Raw genomic sequence first — 26,875 nt, 5'->3', positions numbered from 1 at the left:
CTGCAGCAGTTTCAGGATGCGTAGCTGTTCTCTTGGCAGATGATTTAGTGAGCATTTCAAACCCTGACAAAAGTTATTATCGTCTTCGATATCAACAGCAATGACAGGCAATAATGACACCACTTCAAATTACAAGATTCGTAACATATATATCTGTACATAGATTATGGTAATGTATGTAAGTAGCCTACCTCACAAAATCAGAGGAAATTCATAAAATAGTTGACTGTTGACAGTATTTGTGAATTGCTTGTCCTAGACTATTAAACTTGGTTTCACATTAGCACTTATTTCAAGTTTTTACCTGCTTGGTGGAGAGGACAAGGACCTCTGTAGATTTACACCCGAATTCATATCATGGTAATATGGCTGGCTCGGAAGCTCTCCAATTGGGAAGTTCACTCCAGTTCCCTGGGTTATGGGTGCTGAAAAACACATCATCATAAAGAGTCAAAGATAATCTTCTATCTTTTTAGCCATCTTTTAATTTTTAACACTGGGAAAAACATCAAGATGTTACTACATGTATCTAATTTTCTGCCTCTTGCAGAAACCAAGTACAGACAAGTTCTATCAATGTTTATATATCTAAAAAAGTGAATTCTCTTCCCCAGTCCCTAGAAATCGCTTAGCAGTTATGCAGACATAATATACTTGTTGTATAACAGATGACCTAGAATCATCAATATGAAAAAGGTAACACAAACCTCGGCACAAAGTCAAGCCTTCTGTAGAAGGACTTTTATAATGAACGAGGCAGGTTTTATAAGGACAGCTAACATTATTTATTAAAGAATGGAAATAACTGCAAAGAACAAACTTCGAGACACACAATCACTTTTTCCCTTAATGTTAAGTCTTTTATATTAATAATAGCCTTCTACACTGACAGCATGTTTTGCTGCCTCCTTTTTCTTTCACCCAGTGCCACAGGTACTACTTTGCATACGTACACCTACACACAAACACACACACACACAGAGCGTTATCTTCACCTTCTTGCAGAGTCTGTGTACCGTACGTCTTGGCATTTCAAGAATAAATTATATGTTACATATTGTGGTGTATTTACCTTTGTTCATTTTCTGTGCATTGTGCATTTTAACTACCTTTGGCATTTAAAAGAATAATTGCATGTTGTGTAACGTATCTGAAGGTTTGTATTTTTCCTGACAGTTAAAATACAACTCTGTTGCGGCTTGAGGTTAAACAAATGCATGGTAAGAAATCCCACAGAAACCACATGCTTTAAAGCTCATTATTAGAAGTATATCGTGTATAACAGCTGCAGAAGGTATGATTTCATAACATAACTACAATACTGATTCTTTTTAATCTGAATGGCCTGATACTTTAAAATGTATTTAACCACCTGACAACTAAAAGAAAGCTGTATTTCACATATTCTCAGCCTCGTAAAACAGCAAAATAGTATCTTCAGCAAGCACAAAAAAGAATATGTCTTAACACTGCAGGATGGCAATGCTCAGTATTTTGGTGAAGGACTTAACATAATTTCAATTGTTGTATATTAATTTCTGACCACAGTAAATGAAACGACACATGCATCTTCAGCCTCACTAAGTTAATTAAATTCTTCAAGCATCTTGACCCGGCATGAATTAACTCCTGTGCAAAATTTGGACAGACAGTTTTGGAAACTTGTGCCTCGCTGGTTTTATCCTCACCTCATCAGAAAAGAGATTTTCCTGGACCATTCAGTTGCTACAATGCTGGTGTCATTACTGCAGACACTTCTAACTATAACTTTCAAGTATTTTTGTTCACTTCCTAATTAAGTCTTAAGAGAAATATTTTAATAGTGCTGATACTAAAGGGAGAAAAGAAGCTTTCAGAAAGCAATGATGTCAAATGAAATTATGCACTGGTTTTATGCCATACTATTATAGCAAATTCTTAGATGTCAACAAAACAGACCTTCTTATTTATATTCATTTTGGTTTTTCTTTCTGCAATAAAATCTTCACCTGTCCTTTTATATTTGTATTTTATGGTACTTTTTTTTTTTTTCATGTTCGTGTGCATAACATTTCTGATGCCAAAACAAGCCAATGTAATTAGAAATTCAATTACAGACAGTGCTATGACTAAAAGAAACACAAGCGTATAATACATTAAGTTAGTCATCCTTTATATCCATGCCGTGATTTTTCGTTCAAGAGCTAGAAATTCAAAAACAAACTAAAAGAATAATCCAATGGTTTAGCAAAATCCAAGGATGTGTAGGACAATCTTAAAAAGCTGCAAGTCTAACAAATAGAAGGTTTTGTTATGTATGGTAATTTTATTGACGTATCAGTCCATTAAGCTGTCCAGAGGGACACATAACAAATTGATTCAATCTTTAAATATCAAAGAGATAAAAGAAGACTTCTGTTTGTTTTATTACAAACACATGCAAGATGAACTGTAATACTGTGGTCAAAGACATCAAAATTGTGCGTGGTTATAGCCATTTCCTATGCATCTTACATCTTGGGGAGAAAAAAAAATTCAAGAAAAAAACCTTCACTTGGTTATACCAGGTTTTGGAAATGATTAAATGCAAATGATAACTTACTTCTGGACACCCTCACAAGTTCTGATACGTTGAACACTCCAGATTTTACAAAACTGTCCTCAAGGTACACTGAAAAAGATCACAATACCATAATCAGTATAATGAGAAGATTAATAAATAACTATAGGTAAGTTTATACACCAGCTAAAAACAGTATTAACAGAGTCCCAGAACTGTAAGACACAGACCAAAGTACACTGAAAGCTGATCACAGGATCTAATGAGCTCTGAAATTCAGGCAGAGGTGCAAAAAATCTTGAGGAGAAAGCAATTTTTTAATATGTGCACGAAAACTAACAAGCAATACACTGAGTTCGTAGCTAACCATCCAGAAAATGTCTAAAAACTAGTTCATTTTATTAGTAACTTCAATTTTTAAAGTTAGTATTGAACTAAGAACTGTATCAGCTGGACTAAGCAATTACACCACACAGCAGTCCTGTCCTCGCATACATTTCTGCTAAATAGATTTTTACTTAACTCTTACCCTGCTGACAGTGATTTTACACTACCACCTCCATTACCAAATCATCACCTCTGAGGTAGATGATGGTTTTACCATTATTTCCAGTAAAAGGAGGAACTGGGTAAAACAGCTGAGCTATTCAGTGGGTTTTTTATATACATGCTGAATTATATATCTAGAAACTTACGTTTAAGAAACCATATATTATTGTTTTGGCTTATGTTTACCTATTCTGAGATAAATGTATGTGACATACTTTCCCTGCCGTGAAATTCAGGCACAGCTTGGAGTACTGCAGTGAAACAACAGCTGATAATCAAGACATCTCAGTAGTGTAACTAGATAACCTTATAAAAAGGGAGTTGAGAAACCCAGGTTTCTGTGGAAGTCTCATATCAATAATCACTGCATAAGCTGACTTGACTGAATTTGAGATCACATGACATCATAGCCCTTAACAGGTAGGAATGCCAACCATTTACCAACAGAAATATTTAGATCTATACTTGGTGCACATTGCTGCTCCAACAGTATTACTTTTTTATTTGTCTTCATGTGAGACGGTGCACTAAGAATTTCTTACTGTGGTTTCTCTAGTCTCTTTTCTGAATTAACACAGCCTTTTTCTTTTTGAAATACACTATCCATTTTCTGTTCCAAATGTTTGAATGAGTAAAAGCACTCTAAATGTCTTAATTAACAAAGCAAATAAACAAATAAAAAATGCACCTACTGGAATATTTACTGATTTGGAAAACAACGGTTCAGTACTATTCCCTTTAGGTTTCTTTTGGCAATTACTGCTTTCATCTTCAAGTAATTTAAGAAAACACTGCCACTATAATCAGAAAAATGACTGTAAAAGCAGTACACTTCACTTCAGAGATCTGTCCTTGGTACATCTGGAGAAGTCTCTACTTTTCAGGGTCAAACAAGGAGGGCAGAGGCAAAAAAAGCGGTTTTCACTGCTTACTAGCAGTCTTACTAGGCCCACAGAGCTGCCTTCACCCAGCACCTCTGATATTGTTTACCAGTCCAGGTATAAACAACGCACCTGACAATTCAAGCTGAAAGAATGTGAACACATCCAACTGAGCACCTTTCCTGACATCTGTTACACTGTTACACCTATAAGTGAATGTCAGTCTTCCCCAGCTGAAAAACCATCCCAGGAGCCAAGTGCAGTGGGTGTGCAGAACACCATAGGCCTGTGGGATCATCCTGAACAATGTTATGCCAATGCCACCATCCTCTCATCTTCCAGTCAATGTCACTTCATATGATATCCCTGCATGCCACTTCATACGATATTCCTGCATGTCTTTATTTCCACTAGTAGCTCTGCAGGTCTCCCTCTCTTTTTTCTTCGCTTCCTTTCACATTCCTCTCCCTCTCATTTTCAACAGCCTCTCTCCATATCCATTACCTTTTCCTCTCTTATTGTCCTTCACCTGGATGTTGCAGGCCTCTCTGCAACCTTATTCATCTCCAGTTTCTAAGAAATAAGAGCCTTTCTCTTTCATCTTCTGCATTCTTTTGCACCCTTTCTCCATGTGTTTTGTGTGGATGAAAACATGACATGGCTTCTCAAATATTTACTTCTTTATTTGACAGAACTTGGCATACCCATATCATAAAAAATTGCAAAGAGTTAATGGTTCTTTTTCCCTTCTTCCTCAGTTTTCATTTTTTAACCTAAGAATGGGTAAGCTGGATGAATGCTAATAATTCCTCCGACAATGGTAATCTTTCCCCTCTCTGCTATTTCCTCCAGCAGGAACAGTCTGAAGTAGTACATGGAAGGGAGATTTCCAAAGAAAAATCTGGTTTCTTGATTTTAGTTGGCCTGTAAGTGAAGTGTGGCTTAAACCCAGTGTACAAACATGCAGCCAGCTCTGGAGCTGGTAATGAGACAAGACTGAACTTCTCTGCTGCTTATCCAAATACCACTACTTTGAAGCGAAACTTCTCTCATTCAAGTTAGGCTAACTTGAGAGGAGCTTTACCCAAGTGTAGATTAGTCAAGCTATCATTACAGTGAGAACAAGCCCCAAGGCTCATATTAAAAAAAGAAAATGCCCACGTAGGATTTCATATGTAGGAACAGAGATGTATACATGTGTATGCACACACACACACAGATGCACAGACACACAGACATACGTGTTTAATCTTCAGCCTCCTCTCATGAATTCTTAGTTTTTCTCACTGGCAATACTGAGAATACCCACATAACATAAAGAGCAATATAGTGTGTTTCTCTCCTTGTGATAATGAAATGGGAGCAGGGAAAAAATTCTGCCACTGTGTGGTACCACTATTTATCAGCCCCTCACAGAAGGATGCATTGTTGACTGATGGATCACTGTCTTTCACCCACGTTTCACCCTGCCTCGGATGGTCCAAAAATAATGACACCCACAGATATATGCAAATGCTTTGCCTGGCATTAGGTGAGAGAGGGAAACTGCAGCTATTGTCAATCTCAATCAACTTAAAAAACATCTTCATTTTTTTCTCTATGTAATGTGACAAAACATTATTAAAAAATTGACACAATAAACAGTCTATGTCACAGACACTGAGCAACTTCATCCTGACCCTTATGTTCTAACAGGGAAGGGGGTTCCAGTGGTGCATCCGAGTGCAGAAAAATAAACACAGTATGTTCAGTTCCAGCACCAGTGGACTTCAACAGTTTTAACTAGTTAGGAAGATAATCCATGGGTATGTTACAGAACTGTTCTTGGCTCCCAGCTGTGCAATAGGAAAATGTTCTGTGCCATTAAACTGCTGTAATTTGTTGCAGAAACATGCACTCTACATATGATAAAGGATAAACAGCAAGACTGTATGCAGCAGGACAACAGTACAGGACATTTTGACTTTATGGTGCGAGATACTGCCTTTTACCTTGTGAAGCTGATCTCCCTACTGAATAAGAGTTAACATTCATATTCACATTATTACACTGCACACCAGAAAAAAATATGTGGTGATACTCCATACGGTATAGGTCTTACTGGTTTTTTGATTAAGCATTCCCTAATGCACTGCTTGCATTAACATGTTAAAGAGCCTTAAATTAGCTCTTAACTTGGTGTGTGTTTCTGATCTGTTCAGTACAGAAACTAACGCACGTGATAACAGTCTATTGTATTCCTCATAGAGGATTTACTGTATCTTTTGATGGTCATGATAACACTTTGCTGTCTTTATTGTTCACACCTAATATAAGCACTGAGTATTGTCATTTACTAAAACTCATCTTGCCTAAGAGATGACACTCTCTGAAACGCATTTCACTAATTATTCTTAAAAATCTGAGTTCTACAAAAAGAATGTTTCTGCCAAAACCACCATAGTGCAATTCTGTATAAACAGTAACTTCCAAAACCCTTAAATAACAGTGGATTTTTTTTCTGTATTTCCTTTTAAGTTTTGTGCAGGGTGAGTATAAAATCTGTCTTCTCTTCTTACCTTTTCTACAGAAAACTCATTTCTGAAAAATACATATTCCAAACAATACTACAATGACCAGACCAGTGCCATCAAGGATGAAAGATGAACAGGTTAAGCCAAGCAGAAGTTCTGATCAACCTCCCTTCATACAGTCAGTAACAGGAGAAACCTTCAGTAATGCCTCCAACTGCTGTAGAAGTCATTCTGTCCTAGTTCTTATACATCTTCCACTCTATTCCTGTGCCATGCCTTCCAGAGCTGTTACAAGTATAGCTTTTAACCATGCTAAGACTTAAAATGGAAAAAAAAAGGTTGTTTAAACCTACTGAAAAATATTTTCAGTTTGCACTAACATGTACTGTAAAGAGCTTGTTCTCACATTACTTAAAAGCTTACCAGTGACGTCTGGCTTTACAAATCTTTAACCAGCCTTTTTTATGTCTTCTGATTTAATTGTACTTTTATGAATAGAACGCCTGTTTACATTCTGCTGCATATTGACTAGTGCCAAAACATAAAATTGTTTCCTGGTATCATTAAACATCCATTTTTTTCACTGATACAGCCTTGATTTTGAGCAACTTCTAAAACAGGAGTAAGGACCCAATCAGTGCAGGAAACAATTTGTATTACTGTACTTTTATTTCTGGATCTTTAAAAAGAGGAATTATACAGCAGTAGGTAGACTTACTAGCAGTGAGACAGGTTCAACATCAGGAGCTACTATGAGAAGAAAGGCTGGAAGCTTCAGCCTGGCGTACAAAATACTAGCATAGAGCTGTAGCTTGACTTTAAGTTATGCAATGTAATGTTCTGGATGCTGCTACAAGTTTGTTTTACTTCTGAAACGGCTACAATTAAAGATTAAATCATTTTATTGTATAGCTTCTTTTGTTTGAGTCTTTGAAAATTGACTTTTTAAGGATCAGCTCTTGCTGCTTTCTGCAATATCTAACTTCTACAGGAAGCTCTTTAATTTCAGCAGGAATCCTAGTGGCATACAGCTACTATTCACGGTCAGAACTGGTAGTGAAAAATTAGTCTCACACTGTTCATAGTAAGCTAACATACAGTCAGCAGACTTGTAGTTTGTTTTCTTATAGCATGCACTTTGAAGCCAGTATCTTAAGAAGAGTACCAGAAACATGTTCCCATTGAACCAGAACTTCTTAAAGGCAGTTAAGGGTGGATAACATGATCCAAGGAGTGACACAAAAGATTTCAGTGATGATGTCATTTGAAACAGTTGAACTAAGGTCTGTTCAGAGAATTAGGCTATTTGGGTTATCGCATGATTGTCTCTGGCCTTGTTGCATACCCACAGTTTGTTTTGGTTTTTTCCCTGAAAGTTGCAATGATGTTGTAACTGGGACAGGAAGCAAACGTTGCAAAAAGATCCCGACTCCATTGAACTTTTTAGCATAATAAGGAACTAAGAAGCTGCCTGTACCATTTTCAAAAACAAATGAGATTTTCCATACTCTCAAGTTAATAACCAGAACTATAATATCCTTCAGTGCTGCACTAATTTGAAGAAGTAAACACCTGGTTTAATGGACTCTGGAATGCAAGTACTGGAATCCAAGAAGTGGGTTGCCCCGAAACGTGGCAAGAAATAGAAAGGGTAACTAACACAAACGCATACTGCCTTCCACTCCAGAGAGTTTCAGGTTATATACAGACTACAGCCAAGATTTAAAACAAGGTTGGGGGAGCTGCTTTTTAACAGCTATAGGACTACCAGGTACCAAAAAGGAATTTTCTGGTGCCAAAGCAGGTTCCTGGAATTCTGACTGGTAACATAAGAGTTTTTAGCAAATTCTTGCTCTGTGCACACTTTGAAGTAAAAACCATTGCACTCACCATTGAACACAACAACATCAGAAGCGATCACAGCATCATTTATTTACACAGTAGGTTCATAAAGAAGGATAGCCGATGCAAACAAAAATTCAGAAGTAATCCTAAACCAGTAGACAGTAGTAATTGCCCACTTTTTCAAATTGCCAAATTGCCAAATTTCAAACCAGCATGCAAGGCCAAAAACTCTTCCTCTTGGAAAAAGGGACTGTACAATCTGTGCAGATTTCTGATTGTCGAGATAGCACAGCTGTGCACTGCCCCCAGAATGCCCCACCTGGCTCAGGGCTGAGAGGCTGACGAGGAAGAGTATCACCTCTCAATCACTGGCATTACTAATTCATAGAGCATTTGGGAAAGGGAGAACTCCACAGAAAATCAAGCCCTGACCAAACCCAACCCTGTTTTATTTGAAGATCACTATCTGAGATGGCACGGCTGCAGGCATACGGGAAACAGCAAGCATTTCGGAATATCCACTCCCATGCTGAAAAAGCGAGGTGAATATATGTTTGTTTAAATACAATTCTGTCTGAATCCCCAAACTGCTACTATGGCATCATTGCTTCCACAAGAAAAGCTGCTTACAATGATGAGGCCAGGGAATACCTCTTCTATTCTTATTAATTAAGGGGGTAATTCCCCATCCACAAGAGGGTAACTTGTAATACAGTAAAATAATGAAACCATCTGTGTTCTGAGTGATTCAAAACTCGAAGACATTTGCTTATTGCATTTCCAAAAGAGAGCAAAGGTTGAGACCATGTTACTCTTCAGAGGTTATTTCTGAAACCATACATTCTAAAACTTAGAACTGAAATAATTCTATCTAAAACAGTCATATATAGGCAAATTTATTACACATTTCTTAGGGCTTGATCCAAAAAGAATGTTCTCCCTATGGCTGCTAGCCCATATGAAAGAGCAAAAAAGCCTTTGGGGCTCTACAGCTGCAAGAGAGATTTGCATATTGAGAGATAGGTGAGGCTGCTTGCAAGATTTTTGGCAACACCTTCTTTAATTAGGGGAAAAAAAAAAAATAGATGGTGATTTCACTCAGGTCTTCTTTGGAAATGGTTCCCAGAATAAAATTTCTCGTGAAAATAGAAGGGGAAAACCAACTCCAGAGCAGTGAGGCTGGGGCTGGGGATTCACATACCTATGCCTCATTCAGATTAAGGATCTTATCACTCGATGAATTCCCTGACAACATATCATGGGTTATTGTGGAGGAAAGAAGAAGGGAAACAGTGGGGAGGAATGAAAGGCGGAGGGATAGTTTCTCAATCTCTCTGCCTAGAAGCGTGTCACCCCATATAAACAATGTAATATTCATCAGCACACAGGCTCAAACCTGAGTCATCTGCATTCCTCATTTAGCCCTGACTGATGTTATAGAGTCTGCAAAATTTATATGAAAATATTCCTTGGACCAGCTAAAGTGGAGTAAATTCTATCAGGGAAAAAAAAACAGGTCCCACTTGCTACGAAATATAGTTCTAATAACCTCTGAGCTTAACTGTTTGGATAAAAGCAAAAATCTGAACGCACTTTTCTTCCCTCACCAATGAGGTTCATAACTGTCTGTGTCAGGATGGTTAGGTTTCCTTTGCACCTTCTGAAAAGTTATCTTTTGTATTCCCCAATGCTGGACAAGAATAGCTCTGAAATCTTGAACGGACCTGTACAAGAAGAGACTATTCTCCTCCCAGCTCCATCCAGAAGACAAAAGATGAAGGACATGAAGCACCAGTAGGAACTGGTATCCACTCCCTCAGGTTTCCAGTTCTCTTGATTCCTCAAATTGTATTCAACTGTGTATCCTATCTTATTGTCACATCAAGATAACTTTTTACTCTATCAGTAATGCTATTTCTTACTCTTATTTTAGCAGCTTAAAAAGGCTGTGTTCAAAGATCTGAGCAACATGGCAACAACTGGACACAGCAGTGTTAACGCTGGCGTATAAATAAATCAAGTCTGCCAAGCAGCAACCTCACACCAATGGCAGATAGCAAGTAACCTTATTAATGCCGAACAGTTGTGGCCAGCAGGCAGTAAGTAAGGGAAAGAAAAATAAAGCAGAACAAAACCCAGAAAATCCTCTACTAGAAGAACTGGCTAGTAAGGATTGTATCACTGGAGACAAAATTGTTATGGCTGGTGTCAATATCATTAGCTTACTAGTAGTTCTAGACTTTTTTCTCTTTTTACTCACCCTGATAATTTTCATAGGCCTAGCAGATGAACTTACTGAAAGAGCACTCCCTCTGTCTTCAGTACATATCCTCCCACACCTTTGCAGGTATTTCAAGACACACATGTTAAGGAAGACTCATTTTTTAGATTTTCTTCAGCTATATAAAAGACCTCTGGGACTTGCAGGGAACAAATAATACAGCATTACACTGAAACTGCCACACTATGTCTCCTTCAACAGCCTGCCTTCAGCAGTAGCCCTGAGCAGGTGCCCAGCAGAACAGTAAGAAACAGGGCAGGCCTAAAATATTTGTTTTTTTTTTTTTTTGACTGATAGTGTCCAAGGCTCCAAGTATTTCCAGTTTTAAAACTTACTAATCCAACTGTGCCTCTATCTGTTTAGTTACCCTCAATGGATCCATGGACATGTCCACTCTCTTTGAAACCATGTAAACTTTTAATAGTTAGCACTGTGCTAGCACAACATAAACTTTTAGATTCAAGGAACTTGATGACTGATGTGGACAACAGCAGTGTTCAAACTCTTTTCCTCTCTCAGTTCAGTTCAGTTCAGCTTATCTATCTGTCTGGAAACTACTTAACAATCCCTGCGGAGAAGTGACCTTTACAACCCAGCTCTCAGAAAAGCAAGTTTCATTCTTTAGAAATATACCAGATGAAAGTTATTGAAAAATAAAACTTAGAGGAGGATGTCCCTGGATCTTGCTACAAAAGCTACATACCACTTTCACCACAAGCTACATCATCTTAATACTGTATTATGCTATCAAAGTATTCAGTGTATTTTTAGGAACGTATTGTAAAGAATTCCAGCAAGTGCCCTTAATGTTCTTTTGTTTGGCAAGTGACATTACCCTCCCTCCACAGTTAAGACAGCCAATTACCAGACACCCTAAAGAATGCAACAGTCTAGCCAAACCTAGAAAAACCCACTTTTAACACCAGCAGCCTCGCCAGCTACCACTCAGTTTCCAACCTCCTCTTCCTTGGCAATGTCTTTGTGAAGGCAGTGGCATCCAAAAGCTAACAGTACCTATCCCTGGCTCCTTGACATACAGGCATCAGACCAAAACATGACAGAAGAACAAACCCTCCTGGCACTGCCAGTCTATGTGCTCCTGGCCTGGGACCGAAAACAAACCTCAGAGTGAATATCCTCTGCGGCTCTGACAGAAGTGACTGCCTGGTTCTAATAATAAGACTCATGTGAAGTTTAATAAGAAAGAACAGCACAGCAGTCCTTTTCCCAGACAAGCTGAGCAGAGTGCAACTCCCTCTCATTCTCCTGCACAGCCCCAGAAGTCCTGTATTCTGCAGTCCCACAAGCCTCAACACTTTCTCCCTGCCAGTTTAACCCCAAGACAGTAGCACACAGGGAAGCTGAACGATGCTAGAAGTTCATGTATCCTCGAATAGACAGATGACATTCAATTATGCCTCTGTCTCTGCTTAAATGAAGGGTTTCAAGGGAAGCAAGGCACAGCTTCCATTTTCTGTCCCCCCTTGGCAGCAGATAAAGGAATAATACTGCCAGCAGTGCCTCCAAAGCATGAGAAAGTGTTATGCTCAAATTTCAAAAAGAAAGTTTCATGATGAAACCAGCAACAGATTTCTCAGCCCTCTATCTCCCTCTACCTTCTGGGACACTGCAGTTTGTCAGACATTGGGGCATCTGGTCTTGCCTCACAAGGCTGCCAAAAGAAACCCTATATAGCTTGTCTGCTGCCGTCCCCAGGGCTCTGTTGCTGGCAGCAAGATTACTCCTTGCTGGAATAGCCTGGGGTTGAGACTGAGGGTGGGTGAGACTGAACTCACTAGAGGATGTGATCCTCACTAGTGAAATATGTACTTCTACCTTCCTTCTCCAAATGCTAAATGGTACTTTAAAGACAGAATTTTAAAACATGTTGAAGGTGAGTTTCCAGACCCTGCCTTCAGCTTCCCAAATGCAAGGATCCTTCAAAATGACGAGGGGTAATGCATTTGGCTTTTCTTACACTCAGAAACAGAGATATTCTAAAACAAAAATAAATGCTCTACAGCTAAATGCTCCAACTTTTACAAAACTGTGGTTGTTTTAAGTGTAAATTTGCTGGTTTGGGTTTTTAAACCACTATCCTACATAATTTATGTCACATATTTAACAGAGAAATAAAAGCCTCCTCATAACATCCCACACAGTTTGGAGAGAAACAGCATTAAGTCTCCAGCCAAAAGTGATTTCAAGTCTGCATCATCCCTTGCAAAAAAAAAAAATCACATTAAAAAATCACTTGAAAAAGAGCTTACCACGTTATTTGACTTGTTCTGCCCTCATATCTCTAAAAGACATCTGCAATCTTCCAGTATAAGTTTTTATATTACAGGAATATGGCTTTTTGTATAACAATCTATGACAGTTCTCCCATTTTTGGGTATTCACATGCAACACACATGACATATTCCACAACCTGTAGAGAATGCTTTGATTGTATGCATAGTACAAAACTGTACAGCCACAACGCAGGCTGTTTTCCCTAATGTTTGGACAGATCCAGAAAATATTCATGTGTATGTAACAGCCCAGCATCACACAATTACTTCTTGGTTAGAGTGTGGTTCATTTTGCGTTTAGAAAAAGAGCAAACTGAGTTCGTTGCAGCTTATTTCAGATAGACACTTCTTCTGAGAGCCAAAATGAGAAGATATAGCATGCTGGTAGTGGCAGGAGTCACTCCTTGCTCATTAAGAAGTGATAGTATGCCTGTTACACTTGTTTGTCTTACCCTGATAAAATTCATAAAACAACAAAGATTTACAAGATTTACTAGCACAGCCCAATTGATTAGAAGGATAATTCCATGAAAATACAAAGAACCTTTGGTCTAAACTGTGTGGAATGGCAAAGTCTGGGTTTGATTTTCTCTTGAGTTTTTATTTTTAGAGAATCCTTGAAAGGACTGTTTACACTGACATCTCTCCCAAAAAAATTCCCAACGTCGCTAGTATGACCCATTAACAACGTATTCAAAAACTGCTCTGAGCTCATAGGAAAAATATAAAAAATGAACGTATTTGCATTTTATAATGCACATACAAAATAAAAGTAAAGAAGCTGGTAGCTCACTTCACAGACTTTAGAGGTAGGACAATGGTGTTTTGTCTGAGATAAAAGAATAATTGTAGGATTTGAAGACTTTTATAAAAGTAAAGTTATTCAGGATCTTGTCTCCTCAGTCCTCTGCCCATCCCCACTTACGAAATTCTAAAACCCATGAACCGAAAGAAAAATTCCTTAGATTAAATGAACGTTGATGAAACTACAGTTGACGCATTGCCAGTTTAAAAGAACTAAAATAATCACAGCTTGTCCTGATTAGATGTACTTACCAGGGCAAAATAGGTTGCTGACCAATTATGCTCTCTTTAACTATTAACAGTAGTATCTTTGTTCTCAAACAATGTCAGATGCACATGTTCTGGAACTTATATTTACCTGGTGGATTCTTGGCAGGATCATTGTGGCTTGGACTTCCTGGTTGTCCAGAATCTGTAAAGAAATGAAAGAAATGTTTTACTAATTTGTTTTGAAAGTATCTCACAACCTTTTAATACCCTCCTTCAGTATTAAACTAATACTTAACTTTGTTCTTTAAAGGTCATTTCCCTGACTCTCTACATGAAGGCATTATTGAACAAACACACTATATGTAACCCATTTCATGCAGAAGCAGAAACATTGTGAAAGATGCAATGATCCTAATAAGAGGAACTCATAGATCACTGAATAAGGACAAGAGAGTCATTCAAGTAAATACTCAAGTTGTAAACACATCTACAAGGGTACCTTTTCATTCCCCTTCTCTCCATCCCCCAAATATAATATTGCATAATCAGCCAAGCAGAGGTAGCTTCTTCTCAGGCAATGACCAGAAAGACATACTGGATCAGGCAACTAATGGCGTTTGCAGTGATGAGTCCTGTTTCTTTACCCTCTCCTTAAAGCACAAAGGCCTACGCTCCTTCTGCAGACTCAGGACTGCACTGAAGATATGACTGTCTATTTTGATACAACATAGGCTTTGTGTTCCCAGTCTGTGAGAATTGCTGTTGTGAAATTAAGATTATGTAACATAAAAACTAATAAAACACAAATCCTGTAGACTTCAAAGAACGTTCTTTTCATGATACATGCACCTAATGAATCAAGAGGAGAATGCAATCTGATGTTAACACACTAAATAATAAATGACACCCTTATTCATAAAAGCAGTTGCTTTTAAAACTATCTACTTTTTCCTGGATTCCCACACCAATAATATAACAAAACCCTGCTACACTGCAAGAAATTTTTATTAACAAAGTAAGACTTGACAGACACTCTTGTATGCAAAGAGAATAAGAAATTAGATGAAGCACAACCATTTGTTCTGCATATAGGTATCTAAAATGGAGCAGTTTTACAGTCTGAATAAAAAATATCCTTTTTTTTAAATGTAGGAGTGCTTGTTAGTAGCACAGGACCACCAAAAGATTGCATCATAGCACTACAGAAATCGCTACTGCCAAATGGACCCCAGAGGGAAGTCAGAATTCTTGAACGAGTTGCTGCTTCCAGTGTCCAAATTAAAGAAAAAAAGATAGGAGAAAAGTACGTATCAACAAATACTCGTCCTTCAATCCCCATCACTTCTTCTTCAAGCCAATGTAGCCCTCAACCTAGAATGAAAGATTCCCTCCAGCTGCTACAAGAAGTTCACTGAAATCTGTTACCATTACGTAGCTTAGCAAACATGGCTTGACACACATGTCTCTCAAGCAGTTTAAGTTAACACAAGCTTGATTCTACAGAAGATATTATCTGAGGTGGAAATCCATTTCACAGTTCAAGTTCTACTGAATTCATCTGAATGATGCTTGTCACAGAAGGCAAGCATCTGGGGATGTACCAGAGTACTGTAAGACCAAGGCACATTTGAAACCCAGTTCTGATGGTATTAAAAACACAACTAAGCTTTCCAATACTGAATGAAATCACTCTTGCACACAATAAAATATGCATTGGATAGCAAATTTCACATGAAATTTCCTCTAACTTCTTCAACACTGGCTAGGAAGAATGAAGGGCAGGCCTCCCGGTCAGATTCTGCACATCCCATGGTTTGGGCACTTGGGCACTCTTAAGAGTCCCGCTGTACAGCACAATATGTAGCCATTCAGTATGCCTGTTTCTTTTCATGACAAGATACAGCACATCCCTTCAAAAAATCAAATCAAGTTAATTCGAAAACTCAATCAGCAAGAAATGCTAAAAATATACTTCTCTGCATATGGACGTTTATATGGACAGACATCCTTTTTCATGCGTTGCAATGGGAAGATTCACCCTGCAGGGGGTGAACTTTAGTATTCTTCTAATAGGCATTCTCTGCTTCTGCAAACCATACGTATTATTATTTAAATTAAGATTATCAGAGAGGATTAATTTTACACAGCAATGGTCCAAGTGTAAAACCACTGCAGATGTGTGGCTAAATGAAGTGTCAATTTGGTAGCAGATGCACCCAATAAAGCCTGGACAGTGTAGCTTGGGGAACACAGAGATTTGAAACTGGATTAATGAGGCCTACCAGAAAATAGCCTTTGAAGTTTTCTCCTGTTAAAATTCACTAAAAAGACGAACAAAGTGAAGAATATTTTTTAGCTCTTGCAGAGCAATTTCCCTTTACTCCTACTTTCTCATTGTCAACATGGCCACTTTCTGGATCCAGGATTTAAAGACTGATGGTAGTTTAAACAATTCTTTTTCATATGATAATAAGATAAACTTAGCAAAGAATTTTCCAATTATAGGGATAAGCAGTTGGCTAGTTATTATAATTTGTCAGTCAGACTTAGCTTTGTTTTATGTTAACTACTTATCAATCACGATTTTTACAGACTGATTCTCACACAGTGTTTTGAGCAGTAGATGCTACTAACATATTCGCCAGTGGGGTCTCAATGATCTTGAGAAAGCAAAGAATTACTGTAAGCTGAATACGAGAAGCAACTTATCTAACCCTTCACTTAAAGGAGTTTAGAAAGCAAAGAATTGTATTCTGTATGACAGTATCAACCTATGTAACTCTGCATTTAAAACACACAGAAGAATCTCATTCTCAGGATGAGACAGACCTGAGATGGCCTGTGACGATCCAATTCTCTTACCAGTGTCACTAATTATAAAGCACTCTCCTGATTTGATTGGATGCAAATAGCCTTGCAAAGTACAAAAGAACCATGATCTTTATAGGAATAAATTATATGAATAACTTAATTTATAAGCAGAACATTGAATGGAAAGAGACATTGGAGCAACGCTCCTCTAAAAGAGTGAGTAAGAGGCATTTCTGGAAAGCCACAGAAACTAAGGAAGCAAAAGACATGTTAAAATACTTTAAATCTTTCTTTGTCCTCATCTGCACAAGATCATTAATTAACAACATGAGCCCTGGGTTTAGAAATTGCAGGCTTTTCTTCCAGTGTGATGGAGAAAGACATAAACCAGAGTCATTGTCTGTCTAGCTGGCTTTGCATTCAATTTTCCCACCAAATAATTCTGCGCACATTTAAAAAGAAAAAAAACTTCCTAAGCTAGAAGTTGTAAACAAAGCTATACAACTAGTAGCAAATAAAACCCCATCATGTAAACGTGATGAAACTGAAATTTTCAACATTGTCATTTAGGTAGGTCTCAACTGTAGTTCCCTTAGTTTATTCTTTTTGTGTTTTTTGAATTTGTTTGGTTTAAAAATCTCCTTCTCAAATTTTACTGTCAATGTGCTTTTCTTGAAAAAATTCTTCCACACAGATCTCAGAAGTACTTATCCTCATTTACCACAGAGCAAAAGCTCACCTACACATACCATTTCCACAGAATGGCTTTCATATGCACCTCACAACTATGGTGAGCATACTGCTCTGCTCTTCTTGGTGCTGACTTCTCCAACAGTCAGCAGCTGACGCCTTGATAAGTTATTGCCCCATGGATGAACAGTTTATACAAGAATGGTTCAAGCCAGCCTTTACTCTCATCTGGTAGATACTCATGTAACCTTTCATTTAGACTTATATACGAAATTCATAATACACTTTACGTATAATTTATCATGATTCAGCATCGCTACCACCAGGACATTAAAACTCTTTCTCTGAAATTACTCCTTCTTTTAGAAGATGGTATGAAAGGATGAGTCAAGAAGCTGGTATATTTTATACTGAATTGTTTCCCGTGTTTTCATTTCTAGGGGTCAATCCCAATGAGTATCTGTGAGTACAGGCAACTCTCTCTGCAGCCAGGGTTAAGTAAAACTGACTGTTGGGGCCTGCTGCTGGTGAGAAAAAAACATCCATTTCCCCTGCTGTACAACAGGAGAAAGGTGCTGCCATGATACATCACTCTTGGCTTCATAAGGCAGAAGGGAAAAAAAAAAAGCTGATGGTTTGCCATCCAGTGAGGGACAAGATGCTCCCTCCCTTTGCACCACCTTGTCTTCGACAAGCAGCAGCAGGAATGACGCACACCCCAGCAAAGCCAAGAAAGTCACACTGGTGTTCACCAGCTTCCTGAGGGATTTTTAGTATTGCTCATCTCAATAGTCTCATCTTTCATTTTTCAGCTGATAAGAGAGGATACTGTCTTAAAGAGGATACTCTTTAAAAAGTAAGTTATGCTATACCTCTCTTATGCCCCATGCTGTACAAGGAATTTTGGTTTTAAGGCTCTCTGCATTAGTATAACATTGAAGGCCTTGAAAACAAATAGAGGCAGAAACTGTAAAAAGAAAAAATACTTTCTTGAGCCATGTCTTAGAAATAAACAGATTCTCCACTAATCAAATAAACTTCCTCAGTGGCTTCAACAAACTCATTTCACTTTTCATTTGCCACAGGCTAGGAGACAGCCTTTGCACTCAGTTAATCTCCGCTGACAGCCACTAATTTAATCATTCACCAGCATTTAAATACACCCTTGTTCTTTGATAGTCCATGATTTGGGTATGGGGGAGGATAAAGGACCAGAGACATGTGGCACCATGTAAGTACCAGTTTGATGCCGTTCAAGCCTTCACACACCTATTCGTCATCTGACTTGACAACTGACAGTCACTACCATGAACAAGAATCACAGCTACCCCCCAGACTGTCATCCTTCAGGATTACACTGCCACCTGACATCACAAACTTGAGGCAAATGGTTGTACCCATGAAAATCAGAGGCTCACAGAACACACCAGTCTGGTGGGAACCTGGGGAGGTCTCCAGTCCCAGCCCCTGCCCAGGGAAGGCTCAGCTGTGGGATCAAACTTGGCTGCTCAGGGCTTTACAAAGCCAGGGCATGAAACCCCTCAAGGATGGAGACGGCCCAAGCTCCCTGGGCCCCAGCTCCACTGCTGGGCTGTCCTCAGGGGGCAAAGACTTTCCAAATCAACTCTTCATCTTTCAAAGACTTTCAGCACATCATCAGGGTAGGAAAGCATTCATGGCAACAAAAAAGCAATCTCCCTCTCCTCCAAAGCAAATAACGTGATCAGCAAAAATCCATAAAGCAAATAAATAAATAATTTCATCTGTGTACTTTAAATCATTACCCTTAATTATTATTTTCCTACTTTTACTACAAACTTACCTTCTACTACCCACATTATTTCACCTTGACAAAGCAACTGATTGGATTGATAAACTTCCCAAATACTTTTAACAATTTCATTTTGCAAAAGCAATGTCTTTCACTGTATACCATATCTGATGACCCTGAATTATTGTACAATTTTATGAGTATTATTCACACCAACTCTAGTGATATAACAGTTTGTTTATGGTATAAACAAGCTGAAAGGGTTTTATTTTATTAAGTATCTGCTGAAATTATGCTATAAACATGGAAATGGAATTGATGCAAGTGTCACCCTTGTTTTCATAAGTATGTTAATTTGAGGGGGCATTTATTTTTCACATTTTCATAGACCATTACATTTAATGGAAATACTTCCCCTGAAAATTTTGGCTAACTGATTTTGCATGATCAAATGCTCACCCCCACCACTTTCTTTGCTAGAGAACAAGTCTTATGAGGAGCGGCTGAGGGAACTGGGGCTGTTTAGCCCGGAGAAAAGGAGGCTCAGGGGAGACTATTGCTCTCTACAACTACCTGAAAGGAGGTGGTAGCGAGGTGGGTGTCGGTCTCTCCACCCAAGTAACAAGTGATAGGGCGAGAGGAAACGGCCTCAAGTTGCACCAGGGGAGGTTTAGATTGGATATTAGGAAAAAATTCTAAAGGGGTTGCACTGAAAGGGTTATCAAGCACTGGAACAGGCTGCCCGAGAAAGTGGTTGAGTCCCTATCCCTGGAGGTATTTAAAAGACATGTAGACATGGTGCTTAGGGACATGGTTTAGTGGTGGACTTGGCAGTGTTTAGGCTTACAGTTGGACTCAATGATCTGAAGGGTCTTTTCCAACCTAAATGATTCTATAACCCTGAAGATACATGGTATGAACCACAGTTCACACAAGGAGGAAGCAGCACCTCAAAAAACAAGTATGGTTTCACCATAAGACATGTTTGCAGGATGAAGCCTCACATCTTTTCCCAACAGCATATACTCTGTTAGCAACATGCGTTCATGACACCCAGACTGAAACCCTCCACAACACAGAAGCAGTGACTTCTTTTAAAAATGTCATTCTGCTATCCTTATTCTGCAAGGAGTTCCTCTGTGTTCACCAAGACTGCTATCTAGTACAATGGTATTGCACTGGATAAGTATATGAGGCGCTAGCCCTACAAGTTTTTAATGTGCTTGGTATGCATACAGCTGGTGGTAAATGAGCAGTGTAGAGAACTGAAGTTGGACATTTAGGTGCAAGTCATGGGGCAGTGGCATCAGCTCCCAAACAACACTGCACCGGCAAACCCCGTTGGCCATGCAAGGAAGGATTGCTTGTTGCTCACCTTGCAGAGGCTCTGTGGTATCCTCCAGTTTTCTGAGGACATATCATTAGCTTTGATCCGTTTGCCGACCCGGTTTCCACAAATTTAAGGAAGCGTACCAAAGAAATCTATGTGCAAAGGCTCTTAAGCTGACACAGAAATAACAGTCCTGGTTGCTACTGATATGAGGTGTATTCAAGCCTCAAGAAAACCTCAGTTCCTCAGTGCAAACTCCACTTTGGCAAGTAATTCCCACTGCTTTTTGCTCCCTTCATTAGTTGGCACCCAGGAGGCATGGGAGGGACCTCCTGGGAGACCAGAGCAGTGGCAGGAGCTACTCTGAAGGCTGGATGTCCTGATCCTACGAGGGCAGCCTTCATCAGCACCCACATGCCGCGCCAGGAGCCATGAGGCACTGTAACAGTGACCTACGCTCTTTACCTTGAACGGGTGCTGCCATCTAACCTTCACCTACCTGAAAAAGCGCAGCGAGGAACGGAGCTGACTGCTGGCCCCAGACAGCTAAGGTACCCATCTGTGTTGCCCAGTGGCTCAGGCAGGCACCCAGGTTTCAGCCCAAGCAGGTCTGCCCTTTCACAAAAGCCGCCGGGGCTCAGGCACGGAGGTGCTTCCGCCGGGAAGCAGCCGGCCCTGCAGGCAGAAGCTGCGCTCCGTTTTCATTTCAGTTCGGACCCGTTTGCTTTGGAGCCGGGGCACGGCAAGGGCGACGCAGTCACCGGCCGCCCCCGTTCCCCGCGCTCCCCCGCACCTTCCCGCAGCGGACGCGCTCGCCTGCTGCTGGCACGACGGGGGGAAACCCCGCGCCGTGCCGCCGGCAGCCCACCCGCGTCCCGGCCCCCGCGGCGGGGGTCTGCGGCTGGGGCGGCGTCGCGGCGCGCGCGCGCGCGCGCGGGCTGGTCGGGGTGATGTCAGCACCCGGGCGCCCGCCACGTGGGCTGACAGCGAGGCGGCGCGTGACGGTGCGGGGCGCCGGAGCCGCGCAGGTCGCGGCGGGCTCCCCGCTTCACCTCCCCTTTTATCAGCAGCTCAGATCTGCTGCTGCCAAGTCACCCAACCAGCCATTGTCGAGACTGTTAACTTTTCTTCGGAGTGTTTTAATTAGGCAAATAAAAAATGGTAATTAAATCAACATTACGTAATGTGTTTCTGATTTGTAATCTCATTTAAATTAATTAACTGACTCAGCCCTTGTTTAGTTTTAAAACTGCCCTAGTTAAGAAGTGGAGCTCTGGGAGTAAATCCAGTTTTTATATAGTTGAAAGAAATTCAAGGACCTAGAAGCACTTACCAGAACCAAAATAGCAGTAAGCATAGTCAGCTTTTCAGCTTCATGTCCCATGCACAGATTTATCTTTTTAATTTAAATTCCCTTGTTTATGTAAAATAAATCACAACACTTATTTATTCAAAATATTTCTTATACAATTTATAAAGACCATATGTTGCTCGTTCTGAAAACTGAACAACTTTCCCCAGCTGTGTTATAAGATAAATTGTACATGGAATATATACATATTATATATATATATATATGCACACATGCGTGCGCGCACACATGCACACATTCTTAAGAAAAGGGTTATATATATATTTTTTTTTTTTATGGCCTGAAACAAATGTTTCCCATACTTCATAATATTAGCTGAGCTCTTTTTTGACATGTATGTTAAGAAGAGATTTACGTAGGTATCTTGCCACATGTGGATGAATGTGAAAGAATGAAGTTTCTTTCCAAAATTTGCTGGATTCAGTAGGAAAGGATGAGATATGAACACTTAATTTTATCCATTTGGATGATACTTTGGATACTAGCTATAGTCAGAAACATTCAGAAGTTGTTCTTGGAAATCAAGAAACCTTTTACATTAAGGTGTGTTTCATAAATGGCTTTTATTACAGATTCTTCAGAAAATGAAAAGCAAAAGGTAGAACACAGTGAAATACTTATTTGGGTGTTTAGAGAAGAAAGAAATTACATGATAGACTACATTAATGAAAAAGTTCATATCTGCATGCAAAGAATAGGAATTTGCTTGCATATACCTTCAGCCATTTAATAAACTGGCCACTTCATTACATTGTGAAAGTCAAAGGCTGACCCTCACCTTCATGCAATGTATATTACTAAGAACTTCTGCGCGGATCCTGGTTTCATCGAAGTCAACATGGATTTTACCACTGACTCCCATGCAATCAGGATTTCATTTTCTGTTGCGTTTTAGGGCAGTAAAGCAAAAAGAGTTCAGGGAGATAAAATACACATTTCCACTATGTAAGGCAATATTTTTAGGCACAGGATAATGATGACATAACTACGAAAAAAAAATCAGTTTTGTTCAATATGGGTCTCAGCCAAAGGTTGTTAAAATCAATGGAAAGTTGTTCCAGCAAGCTTTGGATGAGGCACTTCATGGTAAATTACAGTTTAAAAGTACAAAAGAAAGCATAGTTCAACAAATACTGTAGGATAGGACTGCATTTTTTCTTCAAAGTGCAATGCATCCTCCACTAAAACACACAGTAATAAAAGCCGGATTCTTCAGCCTTTCAGAAATTTACAATCATATGCTACTTCGCAAGTCTAAAACATCACCTGACAAAGAACCCACAAAGTAGTTTACAAATATTAGCAGAGGCTCACGAGACCTCTCTATTATTCTGTAGACAGAGATCTCCTAAAATGCTAAGTATGCCACCACACTATACATTAATTGGGGGAAATAAACAGCAATTAAACTGAAATGCTGGGGTTTTACATATCATGGAAACTCCAAAATTAGAGCACTCCAGTGTTTAGTATTTCTTCAAGCCAACTAAGAACAGCATGAGGTAATACTTCTGCCAGTAACTATAACTGTGTTTAGGAGCCCAAAACAAAATTAATGTGTTCTCTGAAACAGGAGGGAAAAGGCTTAATGATTTGACAACCTGAGCATCATTGTAGTGTTTCTAAATACTATAACATTTACCAAAGGATCTCCTAATTTTGATATATGATCCACAATGCTACCACAACTATGTTTTCATTTTAATTCATTTTAACTTCATGACTGGTGGTAAAACATGACTTTTAGCATAATGAATATGGAATACACCAAGAAAAGACCCCAAAAGAGTGATGGTTTGGTTTTGGTTGGCTGGTTGGGTTGGGTTGTTTTCAACTGCTGCCTATAGACTGCAGAGTATTTCTTATCTTGAGATTGCCAGTTGATGTTCTGTGCAATTTTTAAACGCTGGGATATTAATTTAGATCTAACAGAGATGGTGCATAAGGAATGCCATAGTTCTGTGTATCCTTAAGTAACATATTTTTTATCATAGATCATGTTTATGAGAGCAACATCTCAAATGGCAGTATATACACGTAATTTGTAGGTTATGTTACCGTATTCTTTATAAAGTGGATTTAATTCCAACTGCTATAATCTAAAAATTCATAGGCAAAATATGCACCACTTTGCCTGTCCATATTCCCACAAATATAGTATTAAAACAAACTAACAGTGACAAAAGAAAGATTAAATCTACCAGTGGGCACTAAGTAGGTAATGTACAAGAACTGGCTGAGAAAAATCACTCTACCTTTTCATACCAGTGGTTCATAAACCTGACTGGAATTGCACGTGTGCACACAGCCACCATGTCTATTTTCAAGCACATGCAACTTGGTAACAAATAAATAATGAGAAGAGATAATGTATGGATTACTGAAGCAACAGTGATTAAAAAAATTCTGATCAATGCATTGATTTTCTGTCTACTTTGACCTTTCACAGTAGAGAAAAATTAGACGTACCTAATCATATGATGTGCCACAGGAGAACTTAAAATGTAGAACTGACTAACCCATAGAAATATATGACTAACCCAGTTTTAGGTTTGGGCAGGGATGTTCTGCAAAAAATGTAAGGAATTATTTTTTAAAGCATGTAACCAAAAAAGAAAAAAAAAGTATCCTGGTTTAAACTTTGTCTTTCAAATTTTAAACAAAGTAATTTTAAAGAATATTTTTCCCACAAACTCCCTATTTCCCTATTAGCAATAGCACTGCCATTGCAGTCATATTGGTCAAAAGCTATAAAAAAAATATTAAATCCTATCTGATCATGTTCATTTGTGCCTTCTCAACATAATTCTGTCATTTTGTGGCTAGTATCACATGGGAGCATCTGTTTTGTAATTCTGTAACTTTCACTGTATATTACACATCAGCATATCTCTCACTTCTGCTAATTTCTAATGTATTAGCATCATCTATGTAGGTGAAATCCCCTGACATATGTACAATTCCAACTGCAGTTCTGCAACCAAGATTTTAAAATATGCTTGCTGGTTCAGTATACACCAGAGGCTGCTTTTGCTCTTTGTATTTCAATTTGTTTACTAAAGCTGGCACACGTTCATGTAGTACCTAAGGGTATTATATACTTGGAAAAAGGATACTACTTTTTATCTAAAAAAACAGATGTATGGATTCAGATTCCAAAGTTTTTATTTTTATTCGTTACTACTTTTTTTGGTTTGCATGAGTAAGAATTGAGTGTTAATTAAGTAAAAAAAAACAAAACAAACAACAACCACCAAAAAACCCCAAACCAAACTAACTCAAAATTCTTACTGCACCTGGTAACTTGCCAGTGCCTTGAACATTATTTAACCATCCAGAGTTTCTAAGTCTTATTTTCTTACCACTGTTCCACCACAGCAGGACCTTGAGAAATCTACCAAGTCTGATTTGGTCTGCAGCTATAAAAAAAAGTCTTTGCAGTTAAAAAACCTTGTACAAATTTACTGAAAATACAACAGAAACTCAAGTTTCAGTTTGTGGCAGAGAGCAAAAGGGGTTGCACCACCCAACAGCTCCAAGACATGAAGCCAGAATGAATAACCTTAGACACTTCTACTATAACTGCAGGAATTACATTCTTATTAACGGCCCCTTTTTACTTAAAAAATAACCTTCTGCTGGCTAAAGATATAAGATAACATTTAATCCAAACAGTCCTTTCCATTTTAATAAGTTTGTATATTCACATATCTGTGCATGCTGAAATTATAAATGCATATAGCTTCAGGGTTATCTTACTTACAGACCAACATTTGGGGTTTTGTAGAGGGGAAAGTCTAATCAGTTAAACATGTTAACTCTCTTGTGCATTACTGAAAGAACAGGAATAAATGTGAACAACAGCACCTTCACAGCAGCATTCCTTACAGTAATATTTCAGATTTTTCTAAAAACTTTATAGCAAAAAATAGCAACTTAATACTCGCCCTGTCCTTCTTACAGGAAAAATACTAATCATTTTCCCCCTTGTGCATCCACATAGCAGGTTCAAGATTCAGTTCAACATCTTCTTATGTGTATTAGAGCACTTTGATAGCTGTGTGCTGTATTTTTCCTGGACAAATGGGTTAAACTCACTTGACATGAAGGAGTTAGATGAGACATAGTGCACTGCACATGAATTCGGGTATATGCCCTGTAATTACAGCAGACCCTTTTATGACTGATTCCAAGCAGACGACAATACTTTAATGGAAACCTGCGAACTTCTCAGATTTTGCCTTACCTTTCTCCTTTCCTCCTGTCCCTCCCTGCCCTCCACAAATACACACACACCTTGTGCGCTTCTGAAAAAACATTCTTACAGCTCCCTTTCTAGCCCAGCCTCCTTTCATTGTGGTTGCTGCCAACACTTCAGAGCAGTGTAAAGTCAATCTGTCTGTGCCGCTTGAGCAACTTAATGTGAATTTGGAAAAATGTGCAATGCCAAGACTAGACTTCATTCAGATCAGCCTGTCTTTCAGTAGTTCAGGTTTCCACACAGTTGCTAAAATTTGCATTGACATGCAAATGAGACCAATTGGCCAGTTAGACAATAATCTTTACCCTTATGAACAGTTGTAGCAAGCAAATCTCTGAAGCCCCAAAATGCTTTTATGTTTTCAAGTAGTTTTCCAGGAGATGCTGTACATCTGAATAACAAACAGTATCCCTTTAATGCCTACTTAAAAGTGAAACACGAACAACAATAGAGCCTTTTCAGGACAGCAGTATGATATCAGTAACGGCAAGAACATGAGAAAATCCAATTCTCTCATGAAATTCACCTTGGCCTAGGGCTGTGTTTCTCCACCCAGTGGGTGTGACTGACAGGCAAACGTTGCAGAGGGCCCACTAGTCACATCTCACACTTGTAGAAAGCAAACCAAGAAAACCAACACCAAAAAAAAAAAGGCACTGATCCCAGGATGTAGCAAAGTTAAGAAGCCTGCTCATCAGCCTGACCCAAGCTTTTCCCAAACCCT

General features: G+C 38.9%; 1 protein-coding gene across 7 annotated transcripts in view; it reads right to left on the bottom strand.

Annotated features, from left to right (window-relative positions):
• Positions 1-26,875, bottom strand: part of NFIB (nuclear factor I B) — a 275,853-nt gene that overhangs the window by 57,889 nt on the left and 191,089 nt on the right. For all 7 annotated transcript variants that reach the window (XM_050913729.1, XM_050913731.1, XM_050913734.1 and 4 more), the window contains exons 3-5: positions 14,065-14,118; positions 2,582-2,650; positions 305-425 (exon numbers count right to left, since the gene is read on the bottom strand). In XM_050913729.1, the coding sequence (XP_050769686.1) occupies positions 305-425; positions 2,582-2,650; positions 14,065-14,118 (244 nt within the window). The remainder of the gene's footprint in view (positions 1-304; positions 426-2,581; positions 2,651-14,064; positions 14,119-26,875) is intronic.

Source organism: Gymnogyps californianus, chromosome Z (assembly GCF_018139145.2).
Source record: "Gymnogyps californianus isolate 813 chromosome Z, ASM1813914v2, whole genome shotgun sequence".
Lineage (NCBI taxonomy): Eukaryota > Metazoa > Chordata > Aves > Accipitriformes > Cathartidae > Gymnogyps > Gymnogyps californianus.
This window is presented reverse-complemented; position numbering and strand designations above follow the sequence as displayed.